We start from the raw sequence: 20039 nt of genomic DNA on the forward strand, positions 1-20039 counted from the left end.
CTGCTCCAATGCTTGTAAAGAAACATATTGATTACTTTGATCCCTTCTGTTTTAGGTCCCTGTTCAGTACAGTGTGTGCGTTTCCTAAAATTATAATGCTAAATACCTGCTTTGCAGAGCCCTGCTGTGCAGACACGTGACCTCCCTCTGCTAGCTTGCATTCATCAGAGGGGAATCTCAGCCCCTTCCACTGTACTCACATATTTATAATTTTAGGAAAAAACACACTGCACTGAACAGGGACATGGAACAGAAAGAATTAAAATAATCAATACATGTGACTTTGCAGCCACTAAGTTGGAGTCATAAAAAAAAAAAAAAAAAAGGAGAAACAAGTCTCCAACACCTGTACACAGCTGTGCAAACGTGACCCAATACCTATTTTCTGCACACCACAATTCCATGTAATAGGACAGAGGCAAGATAAAATCTAAGTTTGTTCCCAAGTCACGGATTCCTTCTGGTATAATCTGCAAATAGGACATTAAAAATACAGTTGGTTGTATTTACAATGAACTTTAGAACTGACAAAAGTCAGTCACCACAGAAAAAAAAAACAAAACAAAAAATTAAACCTAGGCACTCTTTAAAGAGGAAGTAAACCCTCCTCAGGAAGTTGTACCTATAGGTAAGCCTATATTAAGGCTTACCTATAGGTACTGTAAATATCTCCTAAACATGCACCGTTTAGGAGATATTTACCTTTAATGCAGCCAGTGACGTCACTGGCGCATGCGCTCTGAAGGAACGGCAGATCGTGCCGTTTCTTCAGAGCCCCGTGCCGTGACCGTCGGCCCCCGCGCGCGTGCGCGGGAGTGACGTCACCGCGGCTCCGGCCAATCAGATGGTCGGATGCCGCGATCCCGGAAGACGGGCGACTATACATGTCGCCCGTCATACAGGTAAGCGGACGGCACGGCGGGGGCTCGTTCTAAGGTAAGTATTTCATAATGAGCTAGTATGCGATGCATACTAGCTCATTATGGGTTTCTCTTTCAGGATTTAAAGAAGAGGAAAAAAAAAAATCTCGGTGTACAACCTCTTTAAGGCCCAATTCATGTGAGTAACAAATGCCCTTCTACAAATTTCTGCTTCAAGTATGCTGCCGACACTTGCAGCTGGAATCCTAGGTGTTCTAATAAGCAGCAGCTGCTCAGCCAGGTCAACTGAATGACAGGCTGATAGCAGCCACACTATTCTACAGCTGTAAGCATGTATATGCATGTATCAGTATAGCCAGTGGTTACCTGCCTAACAAACATAATAGTATGCGCTAAGATAAATTAGAATGTATGTGTAATACAATAGTACAATGAAAATACATCAAACTATTGTGTCACCACAAACTGAAAAAATAAAAACAAAGAAATCCAAATGTGAAGCCAAAAATGGTGAATTCTCAGATTCTTCTGACTGAAACGAAAGATGTGGATAACAAACTTCTTAGACCCCATTCAGACTAGCGCGACTTGTCAGCCTGACAAGTCGTACTTGGTCACTCGCCATTGATTAGCACAGGACCCGTTCTAATAGGAGCGACACAGACTTAGAAAAAGGGTCCTGTACTACTTTGGGGCGACCTGGGAGCGACTTGCATTGATTTCCATTATGTGAAGTCCCTGCAATTCGCGCCGAAGTCGCGGTGCACGCTGTGCACCACGACTTCACAGGTCGCCCCTCGAAGTCGGATCGCCTCAGTGTGAACTGGCTCTTAATGATAAACCACACAGCACCTCAGTGTGCAACAGAGGGAGGCTTACCAGAATCATAGGGCCCTTTTTTATCAGTGGTCAACCAGCCCTTGTGCATCAATCCAAGATATCCAGCTTTCCCCAAATCCATGTCAAACGATGGTACTGCTACATTGTAAAAGATCAATGTGCATATATACTCAGACATAGTATCATGAAAAAGAAAAAATACACGCTCTCCATAGTGTAATCCCGATAAAAACAGCAATTTAATGAGATAAATGCACTTACAATGAAGCGATGACAGCCTGACACTTCATATCATATAAACAACTGATATTCCAGAATCTAAGATGGCCGTGGCAGAAATCACATATGGGTAGTGTCGCATTTCCTGTCTCTGCCCTACTAGTTTTGTCAAAGATGACGTAATCAGAAGCATGACACACGCTTCCACTCTTCCATTTTATACAGAACGCCACAAGGAGGAAGACATCCTTATTAGAGCAACATACACAGGGTGGAGATTGATAGTTAACCCTGCATACAAATTGCAGTGCGCCAAACACATTCAGTGCCGTCTCCTGAATGATGCTATATAGCAAGTGTTGACAACTTCTATAATGTGCCATCTTGTGGCTTAAGAGTAAAATTGATGAAACTAGTAGGGCAGAGACGAAACACGCAAGTACGCATATGCGATCCAGCCATGGCCATCTTGGATTCAGGAATAGGAGTTGTTTAAATGATGATATTAAGGTGCCTGGTTGTCATCTCTTCATTGTAAGTGCATTTACAATGACAGGATGTTCACCAATGAAATTGGTGTTTTAATCAGAATTACACTATGGAGAGCATGTCTCTCTTTTTTCATGATACTGTGTGTCCAACTGAGTATATATACGCACAGCAATTTATTGCAACGCAGCAGTACCATCGTTTGAAGTGCTTTTGACGAAAGCTGGATAACTTGGATTGATACACAAGCGCTGATTGACCACTCTTAATTGGGGGTCATATGATTATGGTAAGTCTCCCTCTGTTGCACACAAAGGTGCTGTGTGGTTTATCATGTTTGGTGGCGTTTGGTTTCCACATCTGTCATTTCCCTCATAATTGAAGACTCACATAATTCAGTTTTTGGCTTCAAATTTGGATTTCTTTTTTTTAATTTTTTCAATTTGTGGTGATACATAATCGTTTGATAAACTGCATTTGCAGTGCACTATTGTATTGCACATACAATTTAATTTATATTAGCACTGCACTATTGTTTTGTGATGTTTATTATGCTAAGTATTATGGTAGTGTGCTAGATGCTAGGTTTTTAAAAACCAATTGAGCCCTCGTGTGCTTTTTTTTTGGTCCTTCTTAGTGGTTATCTGCTGTTAGAAACAGATGTTTGCCTCTAAATGCAGATAGATTGCCATCAGGGACAGACATCTGTTCTTAATCACAGGTAACCACTGGATGTGCAGTTCTACAGGCAGAGCAACCACCGGTCGGAACACCTAGGATACCGGCCGCAAATATCTGCAGTATACTTGCCATGAAAATCCATAGGAGGGCAGTTTTTTTCTGTGTGAACGAGGTTTAATACTTGCATTCCCAAAGAGCAGCAAATGATATCTTAGTTCTCTTGAAGAGATACAGGCATCCCTGCTACCCAACACTTCTGAGTGCGCTGGATAGCCTGTCTCCGGCTGGGCCCTGTGGCTCCTACTGCTGACCGCCACATCACTACTGTGCGTAAACAACTCTGATATGGATTCGTGCCACACTCTATAAACGTACAGCATAGCATTTACCTTGTCATCTAGCTGTTTATACAGTTTAGCAACTTCATCATCACGATGTCTTCTATCAGCATCAGTGAAATTAGCAGTAAGTGTCACAGCTGGCTTATCATTGACTACCACATTCTCCACAACCAATGCATCCAGATTGGCCTTCTCCTTGTCAAACTGCTCTTCAATAGGCACCGTCTCCCCTGCAGGACACAGACAGGAATTATACTTTAGCACACAGTCCTTCAATCAATATCAGTCTGTAAATCTAAAATTCAACTTTCTTTAAATTAACATTATATTGTGCTACATGTTGCAGCCTTCAACTTGCAAGGAGCAAAGCCATTTGTAATGATTACTAGTACTAATAAATTATATTATATTATATTATATTATATTATATTATATTATATATATATATATATATATATATATATATATATATATATATATATATATATATAGTACTTTGGGAGGGTTTTAACCCGTTATTTGCTATCTGTGTCTGGAAGATTGCTGTATGACTCTCCTTAACGGGGCTAAAACATGGCTACAGCGCGGTCGTAAAGTTCTAGGAGGGCGTCCTCCCAGAACCCTGTCCCCCCTGCATGTCCGTTCTGATCAGCTCAGATTGGAGTTGGGGGCCAATCATAGTGGACATTTACCATGTGATCAGCTGTGTCCAATCACAGCTGCTCACATGTAAACCAGTTTGCTCTGTGAGGAGAGTCAGTAACCGGCAAGTGTGACAGGGACATCTACACATCTAAATCAGGGCACTGATCGTAAGCCCCCATCAGTAGCCATTAGTGCTGCATCAGCAGCGCACATGAGTGAAGGAGAAAAATTACTTATTTGCAAAATGTTATAGGTTTAAAAAAAAAAAAAAAGAAGAAGGTTTTCCTTTTTCAAAATATTTTCAGTGTTTGTCTTAAGTTTAGCAAAAACTAAAAAACCCCAGGGGTGATTAAATTCCACTAAACTAAAGCTCGGTTTAAAAAAAATAAATAAATGGGTAAAGTGTTTCATGACCGCGCAATTGTCAAAGTGTGACAGCACTGAAAGCTGAAAATTGACCCGAGCAGGAAGGGGTAAAGGTCCCAGTATTTAAGTGGTTAACTATCACACAGCCAGTTTAGACAATAAATCACAATAAGGTTAAATCTGTACTCAAAAATTGGCCTACAACCAAATAAAGCACATGAGCTTTTGTGGTAAAGTACGGTAACCCTTTTTATTGCCAGAGCCATTTTAATGCCTTTTTGCACAGGTTTAAAAAAAGTTTAGGCATGAATATTTAAAGCCCCCAAACCTATATTTTCTATAAGTAGAGACCTTGGAGAATAAAATGAGGATTACAAATTTGTGTCACTTGATGTTAGTGCAGCAGGCCAAAATTCCAGTAAAAAATACACTAAAGTTCATTAAGGCCATACATATGCAAAAAATGCTTGGTAAAATATAAAACAAGGGGTTGCGCCAAGTCACTAGATATCAAATGTGTCAAGTTTAAAATTGTGTGCGCCCATGAAATTACAAAGAACTTCAGTACCCAGATTTTATCATATGTGACTCATTAAAAGCTCCTAAAGGTCATCCCTTTGGGTTCAACCGTAAATGGCTGCAGACTTACTGCTCTCATTCCAGTGCAGGCGGCAATATGCAATGTGTAGCTCAATTGAGGTTTTTATATATAGGCCCCTGATGCATGCGTTTACACATTTGCATGTTGGGGCGGATTTGAGGGGTTTAAGCGTTTGGGTAAAACTCATTTTTTTGCCCCTTCTATTTTTCACATAGGGGAGCAAAAGTCTCGGGATTCCTTGATAGTGCTGCTGGATCACTTTCAGCTCCCTGTAGGAGCATTTTGACATTACCCAAGCTTAGGGAAGCAGGTTCATCAGTAAAGTTCTCATTATAAATCCAGTACTATGCTTGACCTCACCTTTACGCCAGCGAGCAAGCTCGCTTTCCAGGAACTGCACTGTAGCTCGCAACGTCTTTGTCTTCTCCTTTTCTTTTTCATATTTTTTCTTCCACTGTTCAGCTGTGAGCTCAACATTAACACACACAGTGTTTTTAATAGTCTTCGCTCTGGTGAAAGTAAAACAAAAAAAATTGTTAGTTTTGCTCTTCTGAACTTAGAGCTAGAACAATGTAGCTGTGTAACTAAATGGCATTTATGCATTAATACCAAAAGGGAAACAGTCTATAATGCCCTGCCACGTTAATAACGGTTTATGCTCACTAGAAATGAGCTATGAAGGGGAACCTAACTCTGGAAGATGTGGCCAACAAAAAGGCAGACAGACGAGCAAAGGACTAGTCACCAGTTTTACCTGTGGTCTCCTTGCAGATAATCTTTTCCCCACTACTGACTTACCATGCTTTGGTTAACACAATTTTTCTGTGAGGCAGTCATCTTGGTAAAGGCATTTCAGAGCCCACAGCAAAGAGAACAGTGAGCAACACAGTAGTGATATCCCCAAACCAAACTCTGACATTGCAGACATACATCTGTGAGGCTGTAGGCACAGGGGTGCCAAGGCACATCCAAATACCAGGAAATGCACTATTTTTCAGGATTCATTTCAGACAAAAAGGTCAAATATTGTAGTGTATTGCTTATGCACAATTAACAGTTCTTTACTTTTTGAGTTCAGTTTCATTTTAAGAATGTGTAACCAACCCTGAACTTTGCTGGTTAAATACTGTGTTCTATGATGCTTACTCAACATTTTATTACAGCTCGCTCTCAAAAAAAATAAATAAATAAATAGATTGAGGCCAAGGTAATGAAAAATGTACAGAATTTAAATTCAGCAATACAGTCTTCAGTAAGAGACGATTTGGCATGCAAGAATACAAATGGCCCTAGGCTAGGTTTGATTATATATATATATATATATATATATATATATATATATATATATATATATATATATATATCTCTATATCTATCTATATCTATCTATCTATCTATGAGAGAGAGATAAAACACGCGCACACACACACACACACACACACAGGTGCATCTCGTAAAATTTGAATTTTTTTTATCAAAAAGTTAATTTTTGTAATTCAATTCAAAAGGTGAAACTCATATTTTATATAGATCCATTACACACAGAGTGATATATTTAAGGCATCTCTTTCTTTTAATTTTGATGATTATTGCTTACAGCTAGTGAAAACCCAAAATTCTGTATTTCCGAAACTTTAAAAAAAATAAATAAAAGATTTCAACTCGTCTGCATTGTTGGGTCTGGTGTCTCATCTTCCTCTTGACAATACCTCACAGATTCTCTATGGGGTTTAGGTCAGGTGAGTTTGCTGGCCAATCAAGCACAGTGATACCATGATCATTAAACCAGGGGTTGGCACTTTGGCAAGTGGGTAGGTGCCAAGTCCTGCTGGAAAATGAAATCCACATCTCCATAAAGCTGGTCAGCAGAAGCAAGCATGAAGTGCTCTAGAATTTCCTGGTAGAGGGGCTGAGCTGACATTGGACTTGATAAAACACAGTGGACCAACACCAGCAGATGACTGGTCTCCCCAAATCATCACGGACTGTGGAACAATTTTGCATTTTATTCCGAAATCAAGGTCCCAGAGTCTGGAGGAAGAGTGGAGAGGCACAGAGTCCAAGTTGCATGAGGTTCAGTTTGAAGTTTTCACAGTCCGTGATGATTTGGGGAGCCATGTCATATGCTGGTGTTGGTCCACTGTGTTTTATCAAGTTCAAAGTTAGCGCAGCCCTCTACCAGGAAATTCTAGAGCGCTTCATGCTTACCTCTGCTGACCAGCTTTATGGAGATACGGATTTCATTTTCCAGCAGGACTTGACACCTGCCCACACTGCCAAAAGTACCAATAAGTTAATGATCATAGTGTCACTGTGCTTGATTGGCCAGCAAACTCCCCCTAACCTAAACCCCATAAAGAATCTGTGGTGAATTGTCAAAAGGAAGATGAGAGACAACAGACCCAACCATGAGACAAGCTAAGGGCCGCTGTCAAAGCAACCTAGGCTTCAGCAGTGCCACAGGCTGATCGCCTCCATGCCACGCTGTATTGATGCAGTAATTCATGCAAAAGGAGCCCCGACCAAGTATTGAGTGCATACTATACTGTACAAACTTTTCAGTAACAACATTTCTATTCAAAATCTTTTTTTTTTTCTCTTTATTGGTCTTATATAATTCTCTTTATTGGTCTTATACAATATTCTAATTTTCTGAGATACTGAATTCTGGGTTTTTACTCGCTATAAGCCATAATCATTAAAATTCAATAGAAAGAAATGCTTGAAATATATCACTTGTAAGAGCTATTAAAATACTTGCATGCCACTTTCTACATACAGGTGTTTTATGTCTGTATTATTAATAGAATTTAAACAATAAACAGATAAAACAAATTACCAAAATCAGCCTAATAGATTTTAAATTTTTAACTTAACATTGCAGAATCACAATCAGCTTGAATATTGGTAAGCAAATTTTTTTGTGGGGTGGTGGTGGATGTTAAGTTGCACATCATGCACAGTGTTTCTCACCTTTGACCAAACAGTAGAGTAGACTTTGTTTCAGACTCATTGTAGGAGGATGGTGAGCAGCAAATTACAATAGTGGTTCGACAATTGCCTCCTAGGGAGTCTTGGAGGATTCTAGTCATTTTACTATCTCGATATGGAATATAGACCTGTATGGGGACATAATGTCATATCAAGCAAGCTGAAACATTTGAACTAACACTGCTGACGGTTTCCTTCAAACACAATAAAACAGGCTAGGAATTCTTACTAGAACCAGGGCCAGATATAATGGTTTAGCAGAGGATGTAAATTACCTTATTTACAATGCTCAGCCAATGAAACAAGTTAAGAAATGTATTACTGTGTTTCCCCGAAAATAAGCCCGAGTCTTATATTAATTTTGGCACCAAAAGACACAGTAGGGCTTATTTTCGGGGTAGGTCTTATAATGTTCTGTCCCTCTCTGCCCTCCCTGTGTGCCAAGAATCCAGTGTGAACCTAGTTTAGTGTATATAAAATCCTAGGATGCACTTTATTAGTGTTTTACATATGTCCAGTGTGTGATTTTGTAATACAATAGTGTAAAATACTTTCATTACATCACTGCTGTGTCTCCCACTGTCTCCTGTCTCTCATACTGTCTCTCATCCTCTCCTCTCATACCTTGGCTGTCAGAGGGGGATATCAGCCCCTGCCCTCTGCAGTTTACACAGAAGCACAGGGTAGATTAGATTACAATAGTGTGAAATACCTTCTTCATCGCAGCTCCGGGCTCAGCTGATCTGCCGCCCTCTTCTCCCCCGCTGACAGCTGGGGGTCACGGAAGGGCCGATGTATCGAAGGTATTTCCCACAATTCTAATCGAATACCGGTGCTTCTGTGTTACACTGCAGAGGGGAGGGGCTGAGATCCCCCTCTGACAGCTACCGGTATGAGAGGAGAAAGACAGAATCAGCTGAAAGCAGAGCGGCGATGCAAGGAATGTATTTCACAGTATTATATTACAAAAACACACATTGGACATTATTTAAAACACTAATAAAGTGCATCCTAGGATTTTTCATACACTAAACTAGGGCTTATATTGCAGCCCTCCCCAAAAATAACACTAGGTCTTACTTTCAGGGTAGGTCTTACTTTCAGGGAAACACAGTAAATGTATTCATATTCCTTGCCAAAATAGGTGTGCTTTTTTTTTTTTTTTTAAAGCTCTTTCCAGAATATACAGTCATCATCCGAAAATGGAAAGAGTATGGCATAACTGCAAACCTACGAAGACATGGCTGTCCACCTAAACTGACAGGCCGGGCAAGGAGAGCATTAATCAGGGAAGCAGCCAAGAGGCCCACGGTAACGCTAGAGGAGCTGCAGAGATTCACAGCTCAGATGGCAGAACCTATCCACAGGACAACTATTATTCCTGCACTCCACAAATCTGGCCTTTATGGAAGAGTGGCAAGAAGAAACCTATTGTTGAAAGAAAGCCATAAGAAATCCTGTTTGAAGTTTGCGAGAAGCCATGTGGGGGACACAGAAAACATGTGGAAGAAGGTGCTCCGTTTAGATCAGATCAAAACTGAACTTTTTGGCCTAAAAGCAAAACGCTACATGTGGTGGAAAAGACTGCACATCACCCTGATCACGCCATCTCCTCTGTGAAACATGGTGGTGGCAGCATCATGTTGGGGATGCTTTTCTTCAGCAGGGACAGGGAAGCTGGTCAGAGTTGATGGGAAGATAATTGGAGCCAAATACAAGGCAATCTTAGAAGAAAACCTGTTTGAGTCTGCAAAAGCCTTGAGACTGGGGTGGAGGTTCACCTTCCACGACCCAAAACATACAGCCAGAGCTAATATGGAATGGTTTAGATCAAAGCATATTCATGTGTTAGAATGGCCCAAGCAAAGTCCAAACTTAAATACAATTGAGAATCTGTGGCAAGACTTAAAAATTGCTCTCCATCACTCTCCACCCAATCTGACAGAGCTTGGGCTACTTTGCAAAAAAGAATGGACAAACATTTCACTCTTTAGATTTGCAAAGCTGGTAGAGACATCCCAAAAAGACTTGTAGCAGTAGTTACAGCAAGAGGTGGTTCTAGCAAGTATTGACTTGGGGGGGGAGGGGGGGGTGTATTTGTGAAACATTTTGAAAATAATTTATCATTTTCTTTCCACTTCACAATTATGTGCCACTTTGTTTTGGTCTATCACATAAAATCCTTAAAACAAAATCATGTATGTTTTTTTGGTGTAACAAGACAAAAATGTGGAAAATTTCAAGGGGTATGAATATTTTTCAAGCCACTGTGTATATATATATATATACACACACACACACATATATATATATATATATATATATATATATATACACACACACACACACACACATTTTATGCATGTGCAAAGCTACTTTAAGGGGAACACCTTAAAAGGTTCACTTTAATGAAGAACTCTGTGTAAATATACACCTACAAAAATAATAAGCTTTTATTGGCAATTCCTGCTCTTCATTGTTCAACAGGACTGGCAGATGGTTGAAGTAATCAGGTGAAAATACAGGAGAGAAATGGGTGCGATTTTATTCACAGCTAGAGGTGGAGCAATGGCTTGGAAACTGCAGAACCGCAGTGAATATCCCCCACCCCCCCCCATGTCTGCAGTCACATATTACAGCCATGTTCAGCTGAAATATGTATGAAACAAAATTCCAGTGGGTGAATGAATACTAACTGAAAGCAATGAAAACTGCTAGAAAACAAGATTCAGAGTATAATACCAACAATACAATTTAAGTGTGTTGACAACTTACACTGCCTTCAGCCAGGGCAGAGATGACATTTCCAAGCGCTGACAAAGATTTGTTGATGTTTTTAGCTTCATCAAGCACAGCTCCTTCAGCTCCAGTTTTGCTAACCTAAAAACATTAGAACGAAATACAGTTTAAAATGAAGAGCAAAAGTTTGGTGTGCTTGCGTTAAAGGAAAAGCATGAAAGCCACATTACTAAGAAACAAGGACTCACAAAATTAAACCCTAACCTAATGTGTTCCAAATACTTCCAACTTTCTGCTTCATGTTCATAATCTCAGAAAACACAAGCTTATTCAGCAAAGCACATAGAAATTTAAAAGAGCTGTTAAACCCTAGCAACCAATCACACTGCACCTTTCAACTAATGAACTTTATACAAATTACATTGCGGGAGAATTTTCACTACCTGCAGCTTAGACATTTTATTTTTCAAATTCTTCGTAAGCAAACTCCACCTTCCAGCCTGACTTCCTTTAAAAGTAACTGCAAATCACGCCCATACTCTTCAGATATCATCTCGCTTGCTACAAATACTGCAGCTGCTGACTTTTAATAAGGACACTTACCTGTTCAGGGACCCAGCGATGTCGGCACCACAAGCCAATTTGTCCATTGGCTTCGGGTGCAGGCGTTGGCATTGCAAGTAAGGAAAACTGACAGTGAAGCCTTCACAGCCGGTTTCCTACTACACAAGTGCAAGTTGCACTGCGCTTTCTGAATGGTCCCGCCGTCTTCTGGGACACACACACACAGGTCCAACAAAGTGGGGGGGGGGGGAGGAGAGGGGGAGGGGGGGAAAGGAGAGGGGGAGGGGGGGAAAGGAGAGGGGGAGGGGGGGGAAAGGAGAGGGGGAGGGGGGGGAAAGGAGAGGGGGAGGGGGGGAAAGGAGAGGGGGAGGGGGGAAAGGAGACGGGGTTGGACATGGCAGAGACCGCCGTGTGGCAATCCTACCAGGTACCAGCTCCCGCCTCCCCTGCTAAAAAGTGGTGCCAAATGTGCCAGTGGGGGGGTTATGCGAACTAGCAGAGCTTCCCTTTTAAAAAAAACCTTTGAAGCTCTACTTCAAAAGCCAATCAACTCTCCCTTCCGTTCGGAATGACAATTGGCTGCCAATCTCTTTACAGCTACTAAATGAGCTATTGTCAGGGCTTGAAAACCCCCAACCCTTAATTTTTAGGTAGTAAAACACAGCATGAATGACAAATACAGTGATACCTCGGTTCACAAATGCTTCTGTTCACGAACAACTCGGTTCACGAACCGAAAAGTTCATAAAAATATGCTCCGGTACACAAACTCTGCTTCGGTTCACGAACAGGAGCCGTGGCCATTTTAATGCTATTTCCAGGCTGTCACATGGTCGTGACTTCCTGTAGGAAGATCGTGGAGAGAAGGAGACACAGAAAGAAGTACTGTGAGTACTGTGAAGACACTTTTTGCTTTTTGGTGTGCTTTTTAGCACATGCAGTACTGTACTGTACAATACTGTATAGTACTTCTGTACAATACTGTACTTACTGTATTGTACAGTTCACCCGTTTGAGTGCTTACTGTACTGGACTCCCAATGCCAGAAGTCATCTCAAGCAAGGTTAGTGTTCTCTCTTTATACATTACTATACTGTACTAATGTGTATTGTAATTTGTTTCATATTTTTGTGCTTCAAAAAAAAAAAAAAAAAAAAAAAAAAGTCAGAACGGATTAACCAGATTTACAATGAACCCTATGGGAAAATGTGCCTCGGTTCACAACCAATTCGGTTCGCGACCAGAGTCAGTTAACGAATTAAGTTCGTGAACCGAGGTATCACTGTATGATTAACAACAAGTTGACAGCCATCTTGGAGGACTCATGATAAGTTCCTCTGGACTTGGCGTTCCTGGACTGATTATGCCCATCTATCTAGATTTGACCACCTTCTTGTATGTATCCGATTCTATGCTTATCGAGATTCAGCCCCACCATCCGGCTCCTTGTGAATGAAAAAAAAAACACTAGTGTATGATCAAGCTTTAGTCCCCGAGTATATATAGGAACAGCAACGGATGACAACATTACATATATACACACACACACAACGTTAAACCAATCCCTAAAGCAGCTTACCTTTTCACTACCGGCCAAATCAACCAAGTAAAGTTTACCGCTCAGTTTCTGTTCTGTTTGAGTGTTTTCTTGCTTTACATTGATTAGAAAAATGCTGTGGCTTCTAGAGCTGTGTTCATTCATATCTAAAAGAGGGGAAAGAATCTCACTACATCTAAAGCAGAGGATCACACTTTCCATTGTAGCCCGATATTGTACAGTGAAGTTCAACTCCTATCCTTGATTATTTAACAGTGTATGTTTTCTTTACAGAAAAACTGGGAACAAAGCTTTGTTTGGTAATGTGCATGAGAAAAACATAAGATTAGAACTTAGGCCCCGTTCACATACAAGCGACGCTACTTCGCACCGCGACCTCCGAGGTCGCGGTGCGAGCAGCGCGCCGCGACCTCGGAGCGGCCGCCACGGACTTCATAACATTGAAGTCTATGGCGGTCGCCTCCAGGTCGCCCCAAAGAAGCTCCGGACCCTTTTTCTAAGTCAGAGCGACTTGTGTCGCTCCTATTAGAACGAGTCCGCAGTTTCCCTATGGGAGGCGACCAGGTCGCCTCAGTGTGAACGGGGACTTAAAAATGTGTTTTGACAACTGGAGATGGTCATCTCTGCTACAGTACATCCTAGGAACAAAAAAAATCCTAATAATGAGTGCACACTCCAAAAGGACTACAGTGAAAACCCACACAAAGGCTGCAGAGTTAACATTTCATTCATAAAATGCGGAGCACAGTGCATTTCTTGAATGTTCTCCACATACCGCTTCAGAACACTCAAGGACAGGAGAGCTCCCCTCAAAGTAATGCAACAGGTTTCTCCCTCCACCTCCCAGCACTTTCCCCCGTTCCCATTTGCGTGAATAAGCATAATTATGAGAGGGAGCTGAGATAGTAATTTTTACTGGAGCGGAAAAAGAACAGCTCATGAGCATTATGGGAGTTTACCCTGTCCAGCCACGACACAGAACAGGAGGTATGCCATATATAAAAGAGGACACGAAAAAAAAAAAAAAAAATACAACATGCCAACAGGACTCAGACTTTTAACTTTCCAATTTTGCTCATCTTGGATCATTGCCCAGCAATCGTAGCATGAGAATGCCTTGTAAGCAAGGGTCTTGTAAGAGAGGTCTATGGCAGGCAAACATGTAACCATTTTAATAAAAAAATGTAATGCAAAAGGTTACCAGAATTAAAGTTAATGGCAAACCATGTCATGATTACAAACATGTCAGGTACAAACCAAATGAAAATAAAGAATTAAGGGTAAGATGAGTAAGGCTATGATAAAGAGCTTGTGTTATAATGCCATTTTAAACATCAACAGCATTTAACATGAACCTTATAGGATAGATAATGTGGAATCTGCCTTCACTAAACATGCATGAAACTAAACTCTTCTGAAAATACAGCAGACTGGCCCCATAAATAAAATGAAGTACCAGCAGCTCCCAATCTCCCAGGACTGTTCCAGTTTAAAAGAGGATCATGTCAGTCATGGGCAACTTACTTGTCACAGCTACATGTCTGTTAGATTTTCCTTCATCTATAGTATCCATGACTTCTTCAGGACTACAAACAAACCTCTCAGTACAACCCTACAGAGGAAACGGAAATTCATTAAAGCAAAAAACAAAAAGAAATGAATGAACATGTAATGGAACATAATATAGAAATATGGGTGTTATATATATATATATATATATATATATATATATATATATATATATATATATATATATATATATACACACACACACAGTGCCTTGCAAAAGAATTCCCCCCCCCCCCCCCCCCCCCTTGGCATTTTTCGTGTTTTGTTGCCTCAACCTGGTATTGACATGGATTGTTTGAGGATTTGCATCACTTAATTTACAGAACATGCCCACAACTTTGAAGATTTTTTTTTTTTATTGTGAAGCAAACAAATGGGACAAAACCGAAAAAGTCAATGTGCATAACTATTCACCCCCCTAAAGTCAATACTTTGTAGAGCCACCTTTTTGCAGCAATCACAGCTCCAAGTCGCTTTGGATAAGTCTCTATGAGCTTGCCACATCTTACCACTGGGATTTTTGCTCATTCCTCCTTGCAAAACTACTCCGGCTACTTCAAGTTGGATGGTTTGCGCTTATGAACAGAAAACTAAGTCTGACCACAGATTTTCTACTGGATTGAGGTCTGGGCTTTGACTAGGCCATTCCAACACATTTACATGTTTCCCTTTAAACCACACAAGTGTTGCTTTAGCAGTGTGTTTGGGGTCATTGTCCTGCTGGAAGGTGAACCTCCGTCCTAGCCTCAAATCACGCACAGAGTGGTACAGGATTATCTCAAGAATATCCCTGTATTTAGCACCATCCATCTTTCCCTCAACTCTGACCAGTTTCCCAGTCCCAGCTGCTGAAAAACATCCCCACAGCATGATGCTGCCACCACCATATTTCACTGTGGGGATGGTGTTCTTTGGGTGATGTGATGTGTTGGGTTGATGTGAGCACCTTCCTCCATACCCTTTTGGGAGTCTCCCACATGCCTTTTCGCAAACTCAAAACGTGCCATTTTGTTTTTTGCTGAAAGTAATGGCTTTCTTCTGGCCACTCTGCCATAAAGCCCAACTCCATGGAGCGCACGGCTTATTGCCGTCCTATGTACAGATATTCCAGTCTCTGCTGTGGAGCTCTGTAGCTCCACCAGGGTTACCTTAGGTCTCTGTGCCGCCTCTCTGATTAATGCCCTCCTTGCCCAGTCCATGAGTTTTGGTGGCAGGTTTGCTGTTGTGCCATGTTCTTTCCATTTGGTTATGATAGATTTGATGGTGTTCCTGGGGATCATCAAAGATTTGGATATTTTTTTTTATAACCTAACCCTGACTTGTACTTCTCATCAACATTGTACTTCTCATCAACATTGTCCCTTACTTGTTTGGAGAGTTCCTTGGTCTTCATGGCAGCGTTTGGTTAGTGGTGCCTCTTTGCTTAAGTGTTGCAGCCTCTTGGGCCTTTCAAAAAAGGTGTGTAAATGTAATGACAGATCATGTGACACTTAGATTGCACACAGGTGGACATCATTTCACTAATTATGTGACTTCTGAAGGTAATTGGTTGCGCCAGGTTTTTTTGGGTTTCATAACAAAGGGGGTGAATACATACGCACATGCCAATTTTCTGTTTTCCATTTCTAAAATTAGTTTTATGTATATATTTTTCTCATTTCACTTCACCAACTTAGACTATTGTGTTCTGATCATCACAGAAGATTCAGATTAACAAAACATTGAACTTAAGGCTGTAATGTAACAAATTAGGTAAAAAGTCAAGGGGGGTGAATATTTTTGCAATGCACTATATCTATATATATATATATATATATATATATATATATACACACACACACACACACACACACACACACACACACACAGTATCTCACAAAAGTGAGTACACACCTAATTTTTGTAAATATTTTATTATAGCTTTCATGTGACAACACTGAAGAAATGACACTTTGATACAATGTAAAGTAGTGAGTGTACAGCTTGTATAACAGTGTAAATTTGCTGTCCCCTTCAAAATAAAACACACAGCCATTAATGTCTAAACTGCTGGCAACAAAAGTGAGTACACCCCTAAGTGAACATGTCCAATCTGGGCCCAATTAGGCATTTTTTCCTCCTCTGTGTCATGTGATTTGTTAGGGTTACAAGGTCTCAGGTGTAAATGGGGAGCAGGCGTGTTAAATTTGTTGTTATCGCTCTCACTCTCTCACTGGAAGTTCAACAAGGCACCTCATGGCAAAGAACGCTCTTAAGGACCTGAAAAAAAGAAGAATTGCTGCTCTACATAAATATAGCCTAGTCTATAGGAAGATTGCCAAGACCCTGAAACTGAGCTGCAGCACTGTGGCCAAGACCATACAGCAGTTTTACAGGACAGGTTCCACTCAGAACAGGCCTCACCATGGTTGACCAAAGAAGTTGAGTGCATGCGCTCAGCGTCATATCCAGAGGTTGTCTTTGGGAAATAGATGTATGAGTGCAGCCAGCATTGCTGCAATGCTTATAGAGATGGGGGGGGGGGGGTGTCAGCCTGTCAGTGCTCAGAGAATATGCTGCAAACTACATCGAATTGGTCTGCATGGCTGTCGTCTCAGGAGGAACCCTCTTCTAAAGATGATGCACAAGAAAGCCCACAGTTTGCTGAAGACAAGCAAACTAAGGACATGGATCAGTGGGACCATCAAGAATAGGCACTAGGCAAGAAAAAAGCTTAACCACACCTATGGGGACTGTCCCTGCAGGCATAACCCCACACTCCCTGCTATCATCAAGCAGTTAAGTTGCAAGCAGTGTTTAGAATAGAAAAAACCCCATTCACTCAGAAGTAGAGGGGCAGGTGCTGCGTCTGTCGAACTTCAGAGAAAAGGATTTTACGGTAAGTTCAACAAAAATCCAGTTCTCTATCGTTCGACAGACACAGCTCCATCTAGTCAGACTATAGGAATGTCCCAAAGCAGTTTATTCATGAGGGGTGGGAAGACAACGCAAACGGAAACGTAACTCCTCAAAGGCTACACTTAGCCAACCAGGGAACATGGAGCTCAACCAGGAACAAATGGAGCTCACCCTGAAAACACAATAAACCCTTCTAAGGGAAACAAAAAAACAAAAACAGTTCTCTTTAAACAGCAGCCTGCAAAACCTTGCAGCCAAAAGAAACATCTGAAGATGCCAACACATCTACTTTGTAGAATTTTGTAAACCAAGTTGCCACCTTGCAAACTTGCAGCACCGACGCCCTGATGGCAAAAAGCCCAACAGGCTCTCAGCACCCTCGTAGAATGCGCCTTCACCGGGTAAGGAGGAACCTGACCCTTCAGTGAATAAGCCTGAACTACCGTCTGCCTGAACCATCTGGATATGGTCGCCGCAGACCCAGCCAATCCCTTACAAGATCCTTCGGTAAGGATAAAAAGAGCGCCTGATATGCTAAAAGACTCAGTGGTCTCCAGATAGACCCTGATCGCACAAACCACATTCAAAGAGTGCAACGATTAAGTCGAAGTACCACTTCAACCCTGTGTATGACCAGATAAGGTGAGCGGCAGGACAACGCCGCCAGTTCAGATACTCTGTGAGCGGAAGTGATATCCACCAAGAAGGCAACCTTCTGGGACCACGAAAGCAGAGAAATCTCCTGAATGTTCTTAAAAGGAGGCTGTTGAAGAACAGATAATACCAAATTGAGGTCCCACGGAGGTAGCGGGGACCTTCTCGGAGGAGCCATATGGCGCACCCCTTGTATAAAAGGTACGAAGCAAAAGGAAGTGTAGTTAACGAGCGTTGGAAATATATACCCAAAGCAGACACTTAGCCTTTGATAGTGCCCAAAGCCAACCGCTGTTCAACTCCTTTCTGCAGAAAGGCCAAGACCCTAGCCATTGAAAACAAGCCAAGCGAGGGTGCACCTTCAGTGATTCACACCATGAAATATACGGATTTCCACGTACGATGATATATCTTCCTAGAAGTCAACTTCCTAGCCTTACTTCTTTCAATAGTGTAGGAATCACAGTCAGAAAGACCTCTATCACCCAACACCTGGCCATTAAAGCCAGCGACTGCAAAGCAGGATGGAAGATTGGACCTTGAGACAGCAGATCTTCCCTGAGAGGAAGCCTCCAAGGAGCATCCGCGACCAACCTTAATAGGTCTGCGTACCAAGACCGGTGAGGCTAGTCTGGGGTCACCAGAATCCCTTCCATCTCTATCCTGCGCAGAAGCCTCGGCAGGTGTTACAAGGGAGGAAAGGCATAAATTAGCCAATACTGACCCCCAAGGAGCCACCAGAGCGTCTGTGGCATCATACAGAGGATCGAGACCTGGCTACGAATCTCTGAACCTTCTTGTTGAGGTGAGAAGCAAACAAACAGATCGACCTCGGGAGTCCCCCACCTTACACACAGGAGATGAAAATACCTCCGGGTGCAGGACCACTCCCCTAGATCAAACATCTGACGACTCAGGTAACACGCTTGCCAGTTCGCCACACCTGGAATGTGTACAGCAGTGGGCTGGAATTAATTATTCCACTCAGGCCAGAATCTCGGCCACCTCCTTGGCAGCCAAGACACTCTTGGTGCCCCCCTGGTGATCGATGTAAGCCACAGCCGTGGCATTGTCTGATTGAATCCGAACCGGACAATCCTGCAGACCAGTCGTCCGATGGCTCAGACAAAGCTTTATTGCTCTGAGCGCCAAAACATTTATCGTAGCTTCCACTCTTCCATCATCCAGGTACCCTGGGCACAGAGCTTCCCCAGCAACCCACCCCAGCCCGAGAGGCTGTCGTCTGTGGTCACCACCGTCCAAAACAATGGGAGGAAGGAGTTGCCCTGGCATAGTGCTAGAGACCGAATCCACTTCTACAGAGCAGACTGTGTTGTGGCTTAACCAAATCAAAGAGTCCAAGGACTTTGGATCCCTGTTCCATTTGACAAGAATCTCCCTTTCTAGTATGGAACTGAGCAAACGAAACCACCTGGAAGGTTGTTACCATCAGACCCAAGGCCCACATGCAAACTCGGAGAGGACAGATTGTTCGCCAACAACAACCGAATCGCCTCCTGCAACTTTTGCAGCTTGTCTGGGGGAAGAAACACCTTGGCCAAAGCTGAATCCAGAGTCAAGCCCAGATAATCCAGTCTCAATACAGGTTTCAGCACGGATTTCTTGAAATTGAGGTTCCAACTGAAATCCTGCAGAGTTCTGACAGTGATCCCCAAAGAAGACTGAAGGAGAATCCGTTCTCAACAGATTGTCTAGGTACTCCAGTACCGATATCCCCCCACTGGTGCAGCAATGCCAATACCGGTGCTAAGACCTTGGTAAACACTCTGGGAGCTGAGGTGGGACCAAGGGTAACACCGCAAATTGATAATGCTCCTCTGCGACCGCAAAGTGAAGAAACTGCTGGTGTCCAGCGTAAATAGGGATGCGTAGATATGCGTCCTTGATATCTATGGAGGCTAAGAAATCTCCCTGGAGTAGTGACACCACTACCATGGGGATGGATTCCATCCAGAACTTCTGTACCCACATGAAGCAGTTCA

The 20039-nt window shown here is 42.1% G+C and overlaps 1 protein-coding gene across 1 annotated transcript in view; it reads right to left on the reverse strand.

The window, feature by feature from the left end:
* KIF5B (kinesin family member 5B) overlaps positions 1 to 20039 on the reverse strand; it is a 115532-nt gene that overhangs the window by 32553 nt on the left and 62940 nt on the right. The window contains exons 7-12 of the mRNA XM_082259193.1: positions 14440 to 14527; positions 12937 to 13061; positions 10830 to 10934; positions 8037 to 8182; positions 5419 to 5572; positions 3500 to 3676 (exon numbers count right to left, since the gene is read on the reverse strand). Of these exons, the coding sequence (XP_082115319.1) occupies positions 3500 to 3676; positions 5419 to 5572; positions 8037 to 8182; positions 10830 to 10934; positions 12937 to 13061; positions 14440 to 14527 (795 nt within the window). The remainder of the gene's footprint in view (positions 1 to 3499; positions 3677 to 5418; positions 5573 to 8036; positions 8183 to 10829; positions 10935 to 12936; positions 13062 to 14439; positions 14528 to 20039) is intronic.

Source organism: Pelophylax lessonae (genome assembly GCF_965119305.1).
Source record: "Pelophylax lessonae genome assembly, chromosome: 5".
NCBI lineage: Eukaryota > Metazoa > Chordata > Amphibia > Anura > Ranidae > Pelophylax > Pelophylax lessonae.